Genomic DNA, 13775 nt, shown 5'->3' on the forward strand with positions numbered 1-13775 from the left:
ACGGTTGATCTGGTTTAACCATGCAGGACCCGAACCAGAGAGAGTTAGAGCGGGCTCCTTATGGACTATGATGGCAAGGGTGACCTTAGACACTGGCTGGCCCGACAAGTCCGAGCCAGTGCCAGAAGAGACGGAAATACCCAAACCGTGTACATGCACCTATCATAAGGCCATGTACGAATAAAGCAGGTATTGTAGCCGTATATTAAGGTGTATACATATATTACAACGTATGCCAGGGGTGGGGTTCGTGCCGAGGTCCGAACTCTGTCAAAATCCCAAGTTTTGGCCCTCAGGTGGGCGGACAGGTGGGCGCACCCACCCACCTGAGTGATCCAACCATGTGAACTATTTAGCTATTTAAGAAGTATATATATAGCATTTATGATTTTCTTTTCTTTTCATTTATGACACTCGTACGTTGGTGAGGATAGTAAAGAGGAGAGAGAAAAGAAAGGGGAGAAGAAGGGAAGAGAAGGAAGAGGAAGAAGAGAAGGATTTCGGCGGCGCCGAAGCTTGATCTTCCCATTCCGGCGTCGGAAGTGTGATCTTCAACACTAGATCTACATTTAGAGGTAAGCAAAGTGGGGTTCCTTAAACATTCACCATACCCAAGTAAAACCCTTGATTCGAGTAGGGTTTCTTGAGATCTTGTAAATCCCCTTTGAAATGATGAATCTAAGGTTTAATAGATGATTTATGTGTTGATCTTGAAGGATTTGAAGAGGTATTGACAAGGTTGGAGAAGTATTGTGGGTTTGAAGTGATTTTGAGGGTTTGAATGTGTTCTTGAGCAAAAAAGGTAAGATGGCTTTCCATCACTTGAATCTAACCTAGATCTAGGTTAGAACCATCCTATAAGACATTGAAAGTGTGAAGAATGGGTTGGAAAAAGCCCCATTTGAATCCCCAAAGGATGGAGGAAGTTGGGAAGAAACAGCAGTTTTCCCGCCAAGATCGATGGGCAAGACGGGTGGCATCTGGCCCGCCTATGAGCACCTGCCTGAGAGGGCAGGGCCCTCGGGCACAACCGGTGGGCCAGACCAACGGGCCAACCTACTCGCCGGTCCAGATCGATGGGCCAGACAGGTGGGCTGTCTAACCCACCTGTGAGGCCCCGAAAGTGATTTTTACATCCAATTGGACCCAAATCGGACGTGTGACTTCCTTTTAGGATTCTAAACATGATCGTGTCATTAGATCGTGTTAATTTTGATTCCAAAATGGTGAAGTACTAACCCCGCTCAATCATGTTAGGTTCACCAAATCCTATGCGTCTTGCACCGGATCTCACCCGTACCGAACGGGAATCCTTGTACACTACAGGTAAGTGGGGAGAGGACGTTTGGCCTTGTTTTAAGGCATTATTTGGCATTCATTTAATGGTATCTAGTCTAGTCATTCCATCATGAATATACTATGTAGATTAGTCATCCTCACATTGTTATGCATGTGTGCTATGTTTACTTTCTAAACGCCAAGTGATGAGATGCTTATGTGATGAATGTTGACATCATTGTGCATAATGCATTAATAGACTAGATACCATAGTCGGCTTGGACACGAGTGCATTGGTGGCCCATGGTATGGGATGCGGTGGCACTATACAATAGTACTATTGTCATATAGGAGCATGCGGTTTAGGATTTTCACCGTCCCGTGCTACGACCCTTCCCAACAGGGGTTAAGGTGTTGGGTTACCATTTGGGGGGAAGCAGTGGTCACGATTGTCCGGTCACTGTGGCGGTTAGACATAACGCCCGACGGGTCATTAGGACAGTCGGCAACCCCGATGCTATATTCAAGAGGGTCAATCGTATTGCTTTTAAATTGCTGGAGTCAGCACCTTTAATTTCAGTCATTTATTTTTCTGTTGAGAGCCGATGATCGGCATGTTTTTATTTTTCCGAGTACTCATGGTGGGCCTTCTCTGACAGCCCTATGGGCGTATCGCGGGATGGAGTTCGCGGCTCGTACCCAGAGCATACTCACACTGTGGCTATAGTAGCACTATACCAAAGACTTAGTAATGTTGCTTAGGTGGATGTGATTTAAAATGTATTGCATGGCATGTAGTGCATATGATTGTGTTTTGATGTGTGGACTGCTGTGTGGTCCATCTTTCCACTTACTGAGCTAGTGAGCTCATCCCACATGTGCACCCCTTTTTAGATGATTTTGCAGGTCATACATCTGAGGAGCACGGGGTGGGTCCCACAGTTGAGTTCCCCGAAGAGGACTGGTGGGCCCTTGAGGAGTTAGAGCACGACACTGACTGCTCGTGCGAGAGTTGTGCTGCGGGACCGCAGTTCTGATGCCGAGCTGAGCTCCACTTTTGAGGCCGAGCTGAGCTCTACCATGTGATGCCGAGCTGGGCTCAACCCTTGATGCCGAGCTGAGCTCTAGCCTTTGATACCGAGCCGAGCTGTGTACTCTGATTATTTTGATGGTTTCCTTTATGTACTTGATATGTGAATTGTACTTTTATTGTGTAAATATCATGCCTTCGGGCCCACATGTATATAACTATTGTATCACAATTCAGGTATCAAGTATTATAAGAATATTCACAGATAAATCTAGTCTTCCACTGATCTGATAAGTTTTATTAGTTGTGTGTATGCTGTGGTGGAATACAGTATCAGGTGATCCTGGCAGGTTTGGGTTAACTGGTTTTAACCCGGTCATTGACCAGGTTCAGTGTGAACGGGGTGTGACAACAATGCTCAATTATCAATTACTTCAAGAATGTCAATCGGAACTACATTCCTGACCTTTGGGTCTGAAACATACTGGTCCACTCAAGTTTTTGCTATTACTTCGAGACTTCTTCTAACTTTCGAAAAGTACCGCCATCTTTGGATGGACAGCATCTTCTAGGTTGAGAAATCCCTATTCTATTTTTTAGTTGCTTTAACTTTAACTTTTCTTTGATAATGTCACCTTTAGGCGAACGTTGGCAACCTTACTATCAACTATTATTCTCTGTCTTTTCAAACAAAGAAAACATTTGATTTGCATTCTATTACAATAAGGTTAAACTTTACCACTTTGGTGGATTCCATCCAATCTTACTGTAATAGTCTACAAATTCATTCCGACAGTTAAAAGTGAGATTGTTTAAGCATGAATAAAAAAAATACTCATAAACAAAAGCATGAACTATCATTACCAAGAATAAACAAGTTCATATTCTGATATGCAAGTAATGTATGAGTTGATTTTCTTTTATTTCTTCCAATTAATAGGAAAATTATGAAGAATTATTAAACACCCATACTTATAACTTATACAAAATAGACCATAAAATTTGATCAAAATTAGACTCATAATATATTAAAATGAAGAACACAAAAAACTGGACTCAACGCAAAAAACCAGGGTAAAAATTTCTTCACCGTTTGCCAGTACAAGCCATTTGAAGTTATAGAAAAAAAATAGATAAAATCAATATAGTTTGCCCAAACCAACCGGTTCGGCCAAGAGGTCTAATCCAGTTCGGGCATATTAGTTCTGGGTTAAAAATTCAGGTCAAACCCGATTGTCTTTGGGGTCGGGTATATGGGTCAAAATTTTGGTCAAATGGTCAACCTTTGACCGAGTCAAACAGGTTGGTCATGAGTTGACCCACTACACCTCCTAGTCAACTTGGTAGGGTTTCCGAGTTGACCCGATGATGACTCGTCGCCCTTTTTTTTATAAAATTTTTTTTCTCTCTCCTCCAGTAGCCGGTTTCCAGTGGCGCGTGCCAACGTGTCTGGAGGTTTCTGACGACTTGTGGCATACCACCGCGATTGTCTTCTCGTGCTCTACAATTTTTGTGAAGAAATTTTTCCCATACAGGGACCTTTAAGTTAGAGTAAGACAATAATTTTCATAAATTGGAACCCAAACCCTTTTTTTTTAATAATTTCTTGATTCTAGCACCATAGTGTAGGTTATGATACCAATTGTTAGTTATTCTAAATCCTAGAATCATTTGAATGGCCTATAGTGTATAGAATACAAGAATGAATAATAGAAAGAAATCAATCACATACCCGTTGAGTGTGAATGAAGTCTCTAAATCAAGGTTGACGCTTGCACCGCGAACTATGATGAAGAACCACGCAATATGGGTCCTTCTACTAAGATCTTCTGCAGCCTCTTACTCTGGGATCTTCTCTCTGTCTCTACACTAGCTCTGTGAGAAAGCAGTGTTCCCAAAATATTATTATGAATGTAACGGCTGCAGGGACCGTCAGTATTCTATATATAATAGAATTCCTAAACCCTATTTCATTCCCACAATAGAATAGGCCTAGAAGTTTTCTAATTAGAATGGTCCTTATTCTCTTGGGCCAAATAGGTCAATCAGTATCAGTTAAGCCCACATAAGATTCCTAACACTTTGTAGTTGTCCCTTCACTTTTAATCTTTACATGGTTTTGGAGCATTAGCTTTCCTTACAAGGATTTACTTGCTTCTTTGTATTCTACTAACTGGGAGGGATTAGATTCTAGTTTGAGGGCCCCATAAATCCCAACAATGGCAGCTGAACTGAAGGTGAGGGTGACGGTGAGGGTGAGGGTGAGGGTAAGGGTGGGGGGAGAGGAAAAAATGAGAATAACAGGGGGTTCTTGTCGTTGCCGTAAGATGGGAGCCAAACGCTCGGCCTCGCTAGAATTGAAGCGATGCCTGAAGCATGGGTCATATGATTGGTCATAAAAGGATGATGTGGAAGGCTACAGGAGGGATCAACTCTTTCAGTGCTCCCATGGCTACACCATGAGCGAGAGGACCTAAAGGAAAGGTCGGGAACTAGAAACCAGTAAAAAAAACTGAAACTTATAAAGAGCAAAAATCAGATTATACAAACCTAATCTCAAAGGCTACTTGTCACGGCCTTAGACCTTTCTAAGCAACCGCGCCGGCACTTAGCACTCCCACTAGCACTAAGTCAGCCTAACCACCCTCCTTAAGGGATTTGGGAAGAGAAAAAGTGAACACAAGAGTGAGTTTGGGAAGAATAAACTTTTATTGCACTAGAGAACTCCTAAGTACAAGGCTTGAGAACTCCCTTGCTTGGTTGAACACTCTTGGTTGGTCCTTGGTGAGTGTCTTTGTCAAATGAGGCAACACCTATTTATAGGCACCTCAAGTTACAATGGATGGTTAAGATATTTACAAATGTCCTCCATCCAATGGTTGGGGAGGAAACTAGAAGCTTCCCACCTCCTTAGTGGAAAATTCTAGAAATCTCTCCCAAAATATCTCTTATAAATATCTTCTATAAATATCTATAATAAAATATCTAGAGTTACTACACCTTTGTAGAAAACTCTAGAACTTGGACCTTACTTAGCCCATTGGCCTAAGTCCATGGGCTTGGTGGGCTAGGCCCGTGGGCCTATGTTGGGCAGGTCGTGACACTCTCCCCCACCTAAATCTGCGACGCCCTCGTCGCAACCTCCTTGTGGTACTTTTATTCACGAGTCGTCTCAGCATGCTAGTCGTCACCCATCTCGTCTCGCTCTCTGGTCGCCCCTTCCACTTGACTAGATACTCCATATAAGGAGGTACTTTGTGTCTTTGGATGATTGGATCAGCAACCAAATTAGCCTCCCTCTTGAAAGGAGCAATACCTATTGGGGCTTTTGTTGTAGTCACATAACTTGAGCCTCCTACAATGTCGTCTGGTTGTCTCCATCCTTTTGTTTGCATCTTCCGCTTCTTGGCATGGAGCAAGCCATCTTGCTCCCAAATTCTCCTTGTCTTGCCCTCCCGTGTAAGGGCAAGTAAGTACCTAGCCCCTGGATGGTGTTGGAGAACTCCTTTTGTCCAAAGGTTCATCTCGACCCCTCGAGCATCAGTTATGGGATGATCCTAGGAGTTGACTTCCTTGAGCCACATGGTTGTCACACGTTCAACACCCTCTTTAGCCCCGATGTTCATCTCGACCACTCGAGCAACATCATGTATAGGGCATTCTTTGGAGTTGACAGCCTTAGGACACCCTTCCACCTTGGACACCCTTGGTCCAAGTTCCTTTGACTCCTCCGTCAAGGTGAGGTTGTGTGTGGCTCTCGTATCTACTTTCACCTGTGTGGGCTTCCTATTGATGCACACTTTTGCACACATCAGCCCTTTTTGAGAGTTAAGGGCCTCGACCCCTGTCTTGCCCTTGGTGGCACTGTGCTGCATTGGTGACCCCATGCAAGGTGGTTCTTCCTCTTGGCCCTCTTCCTCTAATAGGGCACTGAGAGCTTTCCTCCTGGGACAATCCCAAAACCAATGTAGCTCATCACATAAGAAGCACTTGTCTCTAGGCTTGAACCGATCCCTCTTATCACGCTTGTGCCTTAGTGCTTCTCCTTTAAACATGTCAGTGGAGGTAATGGCTTCCCTCGCCGCTATCCTCCTCGTAGCCCAACCTTCCCATACTTCTTCTCCAGTACGAGCTTTCACCTTGTCCAACGCCTTGCACACTTGAGCTTTCAAGGTAGCAACCATCTCCTCTTGGTTACTTACTATGGTGTTGAGAGCACCTTGTAGGGACCCCTTGAGCTCCCCCATCTGGCCATCAAGCTCCTCCCTAAGCTCCATATGGCCTTTGAGCTCCTCCCCACTTTGCTCTGCAACATCGAGGCACCCCTTTGCCTCGGCCAATACTTGCTCCCCTAGAGCTAATCGAGGCTTCATAGCAACGCCAACGTCGACAGACTTGCCTTCACTCTTTCTTTGCTTACTTGTGTAGGTGTTGGTCTCTATTCCACAGTTTTAGCTCGCTTGCCTCTTATCCCACAAGCTTGGCTCCCTCGCAACCGAAGCTCTGATACCACAACTGTCACGGCCTTAGACCTTTCTAAGCAACCACGCCTGCACTTAGCACTTCCACTAGCACTAAGTCAGCCTAACCACCCTCCTTAAAGGATTTGGGAAGAGAAAAAGTGAACACAAGAGTGAGTTTGGGAAGAATAAACTTGTATTGCACTAGAGAACTCCTAAGTACAAGGCTTGAGAACTCCCTTGCTTGGTTGAACACTCTTGGTTGGTCCTTGGTGAGTGCCTTTGCCAAATGAGGCAACACCTATTTATAGGCACCTCAAGTTACAATAGATGGTTAAGATATTTACAAATGTCTTCCATCCAATGGTTGGGGAGGAAACTAGAAGCTTCCCACCTCCTTAGCGGAGAATTCTAGAAATCTCTCCCAAAATATCTCTTATAAATATCTTCTATAAATATCTATAATAAAATATCTAGAGTTACTACATCTTTGTAGAAAACTCTAGAACTTGGACCTTACTTCGCCCATTGGCCTAAGTCCATGGACTTGGTGGGCTAGGCCCGTGGGCCTATGTTGGGCAAGTCGTGACATACTGCTACAAAGAAGAGAGCCAGCTCATTCTAGTGCAATCTCCCAACTTGCAATGCTAAAGATGAAAGAGACGAATAGTATAAAAAAGACAAGAAAGTAGGCAAGTTGTCAGTGTCGAATGCTTGAGGTCTTTTTTTTTTTTTTGGAAGGAAAAATTGAATGACCAAGAAGGGATTGCAATGGTTTATTTTGTTTTAATTTCTTTTCTATTATGTTTTTTCTTCTCCTTTCCCAACAAACACCAGGGAAGTATAATTTTCTTCTCCATTTTTATTCTTTTTTTTTTCTTTTCTTAACAATCAAACACAGCCTAAATTTGATTTGCGTGGTTTCCTGACTCTTCTTTATTTGATTCTTAACTGAATTGTTTGGTTCAGATTCTTCAAGGAGAGAAATTAGAGTTCAAATAGAGAAGATTTTGAGGAGACTAATAATATGAATCTAGTAATTTTGATGTACTTTTCTTGAACCCCAAGGGGTTAGCGCAGTTAACTTGGAGGGAACATGGTATTCCGCCTCAGGAAGCGAGGTCCCATGATCAAACCTTCGCTGTCCCACCTAACTTCTTGGGGCCACCACATGAGAATTTTCATTTCGGACTGACCCGGTCTTGTATAAGCGGTATCACAGTGACCCCAAGGATTAATCGGGTCAAATATATATATATATATATATACATTTTTCTTGAGGTCTTGTATAATGTTTGCCTGTATACTGTAATACCTTTCTGTATTGTTTCCTAGTTCATTTTTCTTTTTCTCCTTTCTCTTTGTTTTTTTAGTATAGCTTGTGGACTCCCTTCATAATCACACTTATGAAGTGCAACCTTTGTGATTAGGGGGTGATTTTATCTTTGAGATAAAAGAGCGAGTCAATCCTGTATGCACAAATTAGGGACTCTTTAACACTTTAAGGAGAGTATATATGTACGATTTCACTCTACTGTATTTGTATACGGAAGCTTTTACTAATTCAACTACTGTACCTGATCTCTACAACATACAAGGACTACAACTCGAGGTTTGTATATTATTTACAGTCTCATTGCATTACAGATAAATCTAACACTGTACTTTTAATTATTCTTTTACAATATCTTGTGGGTCATTTCTTGATTCTTTCTGATCTCATAAATCTTTTTGTTCAGTTCCAATTATCATCCATCCTCTCCATTTCTAACGTACGTCTTTACTCATTTCCTTGCAGGTGTGCTTGCTTTATAGCTGCAAATTAAGATGACTGATCTTATGACAAAATCGTTAACCAGTTATGTGGAATTGAAGAAGCAGGCGCTGAAGGATCTTGAAGCAGACTTTAAGTCTGGCCTGACGAATGAGAAGAATCTAGCCCAACTCCCTAAAACTCATAACCATCTACTGTCGTCCCACAACACCCCACTACTGTCGTCCCACAACACCCCACTACTCCCATCACATCTTCAACACCCACTCTCCCAAATCTGCCTAGCTACCTTGTGTGATCCCATCAGACCCTTCCGTGCATGGCCCAGTGAGGCCCCTGCTACCATCCACGAGTACCCTCTGCCGGCTATAAAATTGGAAATGATCAAGACAACTAAAGGCCCTCTTTGGTATCATTTTTCTTTTTTATTCTTATCTAATTAACAAAAATCATTAATGAAAACTATTTTTTATCAAAACATAGAAATGGTTTGATAACTAATTGAGAAAAATGGTTTCTTATGAGAAATAGTTTAGTATCTCTATGTGCAAAGGGTGAAGAGATTTCCTTCACAAACCTGCTTTATAACTCTTTTTCTCCACTTTGGATTGAACAAGAGAGGATAAGGGGCTTGGATTTCTCATTACAAAACAAATGACTATTTTACCCCTTTATATTGGGACTTTAAGCATGTGCTCATTAAAGTTCAGCGCAAAAATAACTGAAAATCAATTTTGGCCAAAACACATAAATGACTCTTGATCTATTTTTTATTTTTATGTTTTACCAATTTTTTTTAAATAGAAACAAGCTCCATAAATGATACCAAATGTAGCCTAAGAAATTTATGAAAAAGAGTTTGAAATTACCATTATAACCTCATATTTTAGCCATTAGAGCACGTGCTCATTAAAAGCTTTATAAAAAAGAAAAAAAAAGGTTTTTGGCCAGTGTACAAAAATACGTCTTCACCCTTATTTAATAAAAATCATAAATGAAAACCATTTTTCATTAAAACATAAAAATGGTTCAGTAACTACTTGATAAAAATGGTTTTTGTGAGAAATAATTTGGTATCCCTATATGTAAAATAGTTTTTTGAAGAAATGGGTGAATAGATGTTCCCTTCACCCATCTTCCTTATAATTCTCTTTCTCCACTTTGGACTGAAGAAGAGGGGGCAAGGGGCTTGGATTTTTAATTACAAAGCAAATGACTACTTTACCCCTCCATATTGGGACTTTGAGCACGTGCTCATTAAAGTTCAGTGCAAAAATAATTGAAAATCAATTATGTGTTTTGGCCAAAATTATTTTTTTTTTAAATAGAAACAAGCTCCATAAATGATACCAAATGTAACTGAAACTGTTTTTGTGAACAAAATCAAAAGAAAAATAATACCAAAGTGGACTGTATTCTACTGAATTTTATTTTTTTTTTTCCCCTTTTTGAAATAGAAATAGGGTTCACAAATGTTACCAAACACAGAAAAACAAAAACAAAAAAGAGAACTACTTGGACACGCCCTATACTATTTTCCGATTGCTTGATGGCCCAAAAAACTAATTTTATTAGAAGGAAGTCCAGTGGTATAGGATCAGCTCTGCTAGTAGGCTGTCATTGGGTTGTTTTCCCTACAGCCAAGTCAAAGGCAAGATCAAGTCTGGGGGCCGTGCTTAGATTCAAGTTCAATGTTGTGGATATAGGAGATACTGAGTGACTTGTCATGTTTTGTATGTGTTGGCACAAAGCCAAAAATAACCAAGATGAACACTACGTGGTCTGGGAAGGTGCCCATATAAATATTGAAACCCATCCATCCCAAAAGATCATCATCAACTCATGCGTACAATCCACCGTAAAAAATCAGTATTCATCTGTGTTGCTACCACCACTCCAATTTAAACCTCGGATCATACTTTCCTGCATGAATATAATTTCATGTCAACATATTACTAACCCTAGCTAGGTTGAGAATGTACCATCTTCGGTTTGACATGGCTCTATAGTATCATGGGTTCCCTATTTTATTGTGGTGTCTTGGACCTTCAATTTTCAACATTTCCTAGTTTATCCCCTCTGATTCTCCTTCAATCAATCTCGGCCCTTGAATATGAATCATTTCTTATCTTACCATTGTGATAAAGTGATTTCCAATTCTATGTACTGGTATGATCTACCTCAATTCTTCATACTGCCACTTTTCCCGCCAGAATGCCTCTTTGGTTTGGGAAGAAGCCAAGCCGACACATACAGTATGCAAAGGAAGCACCCCCATTTCACAACATTTGGGGAACACAAGTTTGATCGAGGATTGGAGAGGAGAGGTGGAAAAAAAGGCTAATGATGGATTATTGAGTCTTTGTGCAAGCCAACCGCTTTAGTTTTGTATGTTTGTATGATCCGCTTATCTCGTCAAGTACGTTCCAGTTTTGCATGCTGGTATCTATCTGGTTGACCCAAAAGCATCTGTCCAGTTTACACTTGAGACAATGATAAATTGATTCTGACATTGCTCTCAAAGTTCACATGGAAGAAAATGATTGATTTGCCCTTGGCGTCCATAACCTTATCAGAACTGGCGAAACTTATGAGATAGGTCCGTTTTATCATTTTAGGTATGACCCTATGGTAAGAAGACGTTGTTTGGCCATTATTTCATTTGAAAAGCTATTCATATGTCTCTTTGAACGTGGTTTTGACTGTGTTCCTAGACAATTAAGTGTCTAATCTTTGGGTCACTGAATAGTACTTGGAAATACCTTTCCAATGATATATGACTTGCCAAAACGGACCACCAGATTGCGAGATATCATCACCCAAAAAAATAACTTCAGGAATGTAACGATCAGGGTTTTACGTCATTTCCAAGCCTATAACATGGCAAACACGAGGTGCCACTAGGATGCCCAACTGACACAACCTTCCCTATTTATTTTTTTATTTTTTCTTTTTTAAATACGGATAATGAAAAACACTAAACACCCCATATGAGTGATCATAAGGAAATAAGAGGAATCAAACTCACAACCATACACTTTCTGAGACAAAAATCCCTTACCAACTCGACTACCCCTTGGGGTTCTCCTCCCCCATTTTTCTTTAGATAGGATCCTTCCAAATGATTGTTGTCTATCCCCAGCCTGGTAAAGGGCACAAAAATCCAAACTCTGCACTGTGAAAAAACATAGCCAAACTGTTTTACATGGATTCACAACATCAAATTATAAGGAGGGCCTGAATGTATCTTGAATCGGTGCCTACTACGAAAATAATAGGTAAGAGTGTTTATTCAGACAACTACAAGTCTATATACGCCACAGGCAATAAAAATGGATCCCAAGGGACAGTATCTAAATTTGGAAATTCCAGCCTTGAAAACAACCCATGTTAAAAATTGAGCGAAGGCAGAGATAGATGTCAGAGATCTGATCAGGTTCTCTGCTTTTAATCACGAAATGGATTTATATGGATTCAATTTCCCACTGGGGGCGGCCATGTTCTTGGCTCTTTCCAGTATTGTTATTGACACTGACTTCAGAAGAAAATGTTGCCCCCAACAAAAAGAATCGTCAGTACATATGAACAATCCTATATTTCATCTATTCTACTGAAAAATGTTGGAGCACCTCCGAGGGATGTGCACTGAATCTTGTTCCATCCCTACTCTGTGAGGCATTGCATCCAAATACTGAACATTGCGGAACACAGTGAAGATTGCTTCCCGTTTAAGTTACAATACATCAAAACCCGACCTATCAGTGATGAGTTGACATGCCAACTTCAGTAATCCGGGGTTGTCTTGTTTTCCAGACACAGCTCTTCCAGTCTGTAGGCTGGAGGAAAACCAATCATGCAAGAGTAAGATTGCTCATGATGTTAGACAAAAACAATATCTGATTGATGAACAAATACTGAACATTGCAAAACACAATGAAGATTGCCTCCTGTTTAAGTTTCAATACATCAAAACCCAATCTATCAGCGATGAGTCTGGAGTCTGACATGCCAACTTCAGTAATCCGGGGTTGTCTCGTTTTCCTCAGACACCTCTCTTCCAGTCTGTAAGCTGGATGAAAACCAAGCATGCAAGAGTAAGATTGTACATGATGTTAGACAAAACCATATCTGATTGATGAAATCTTACCCACGCATATGTTGAATGAGCATCTGACTATTATTTACATCCTCGGGGAGCACATCTTTTGATCCTTCTCTCTGCAAAATGCAACCTTCCACAGAGTTGGGTTCCAGCATAACTGATGCTTGTACATCAAAAGGCAGAGTTGCTGTTGTCATGGGTTCCTTGTTTTCTTCAAAAACCAAGCAATGAGTCGGTGTTCAAATAGCGTAAATAATCATATGAAGAAGAATCAGGTAACTAATAAAGAGGGGTTGTGGGTTACAATGCTCTTGGGATCACATAATTCAAAGTAGGAACTTTGAGCTACACCAGCATATATGGCACAAGAGTGTCTTTTTACGTCAGCAGGTTCAAAAGACCATGAATTGCAGGTTCACAAGTAAGGTGGTGAGCGAACTACCATATCCAAAGTGATTGTTAGCTAAGAAAACCCACCTGATGAGTTCCTCACAGACTGCCTCATATCTAGCCGTTGTTGATGCAATAAGCCTTCCCTGTAGAATTCCTTCACATGCAAGTTAAGATGCCAGCCATTACTCCCATGACTAGAAAGACAGTACTGAGGATGCCAAACTTAACCTACCTCAGAAGCAGAAGAGAGCTGAAATGGTCCATGGTGTGTCTGAACATGTAAATCCATCCCAAATGAGGTTCCTGAATTCGTGATATTCGTCACATTGGGTAAGACTACTGGTTTTTGCAGAGTTGGATGTTGACTGGACAGACCAAATGTAGTTTGTGTTGAGGCTTCCTCGTTCACAGGCAGTGTGCCTGTTCCCATGGGCATATGCATTGGTCTCTCTCCATCCCCAAAGCCCATTTGCATTTGTGGCATCTGTATAGACTGCAATACTCCAGGTACGTACATGGGATGTAAACTCAATCCGTTTCTCATTGACAACATCTGTGACACCAACCAAAAATGGAAAAAAATGTCAAATAATGAAATAATCTACATGTGTTACTTGATTCTGTTTTTATTTGATGTTGGTGAGAGTGTGTCCCTATGTTGGTTCTATCTCCAAACAAGAAATGGTTGTGTGAACTACAGTTTTTTTTTCTCTTTTTTTTTTTTTTTTTTTTTTTTTT

General features: G+C 41.1%; 1 protein-coding gene across 2 annotated transcripts in view; it reads right to left on the reverse strand.

Annotated features, from left to right (window-relative positions):
• Positions 1-12118: 12118 nt before the first annotated feature.
• LOC122073960 (transcription factor SPATULA-like) overlaps positions 12119-13775 on the reverse strand; it is an 18178-nt gene continuing 16521 nt past the window's right edge. Inside the window, exons 5-8 of one of the 2 annotated variants that reach the window (XR_006138930.1) lie at positions 13270-13590; positions 13122-13180; positions 12690-12855; positions 12119-12611 (exon numbers count right to left, since the gene is read on the reverse strand). Coding sequence is in view for 1 of the 2 variants with exons in the window: in XM_042638701.1 (XP_042494635.1) it covers positions 12557-12611; positions 12690-12855; positions 13122-13191; positions 13270-13590 (612 nt within the window). In the remaining variant the exon portion in view is untranslated. Of the gene's footprint in view, positions 12612-12689; positions 12856-13121; positions 13192-13269; positions 13591-13775 lie in introns of both variants that reach the window. The other variant, XM_042638701.1, reaches the window with a different exon arrangement.

Source organism: Macadamia integrifolia, chromosome 3, assembly GCF_013358625.1.
Source record: "Macadamia integrifolia cultivar HAES 741 chromosome 3, SCU_Mint_v3, whole genome shotgun sequence".
Classification (NCBI taxonomy): Eukaryota; Viridiplantae; Streptophyta; class Magnoliopsida; order Proteales; family Proteaceae; genus Macadamia; species Macadamia integrifolia.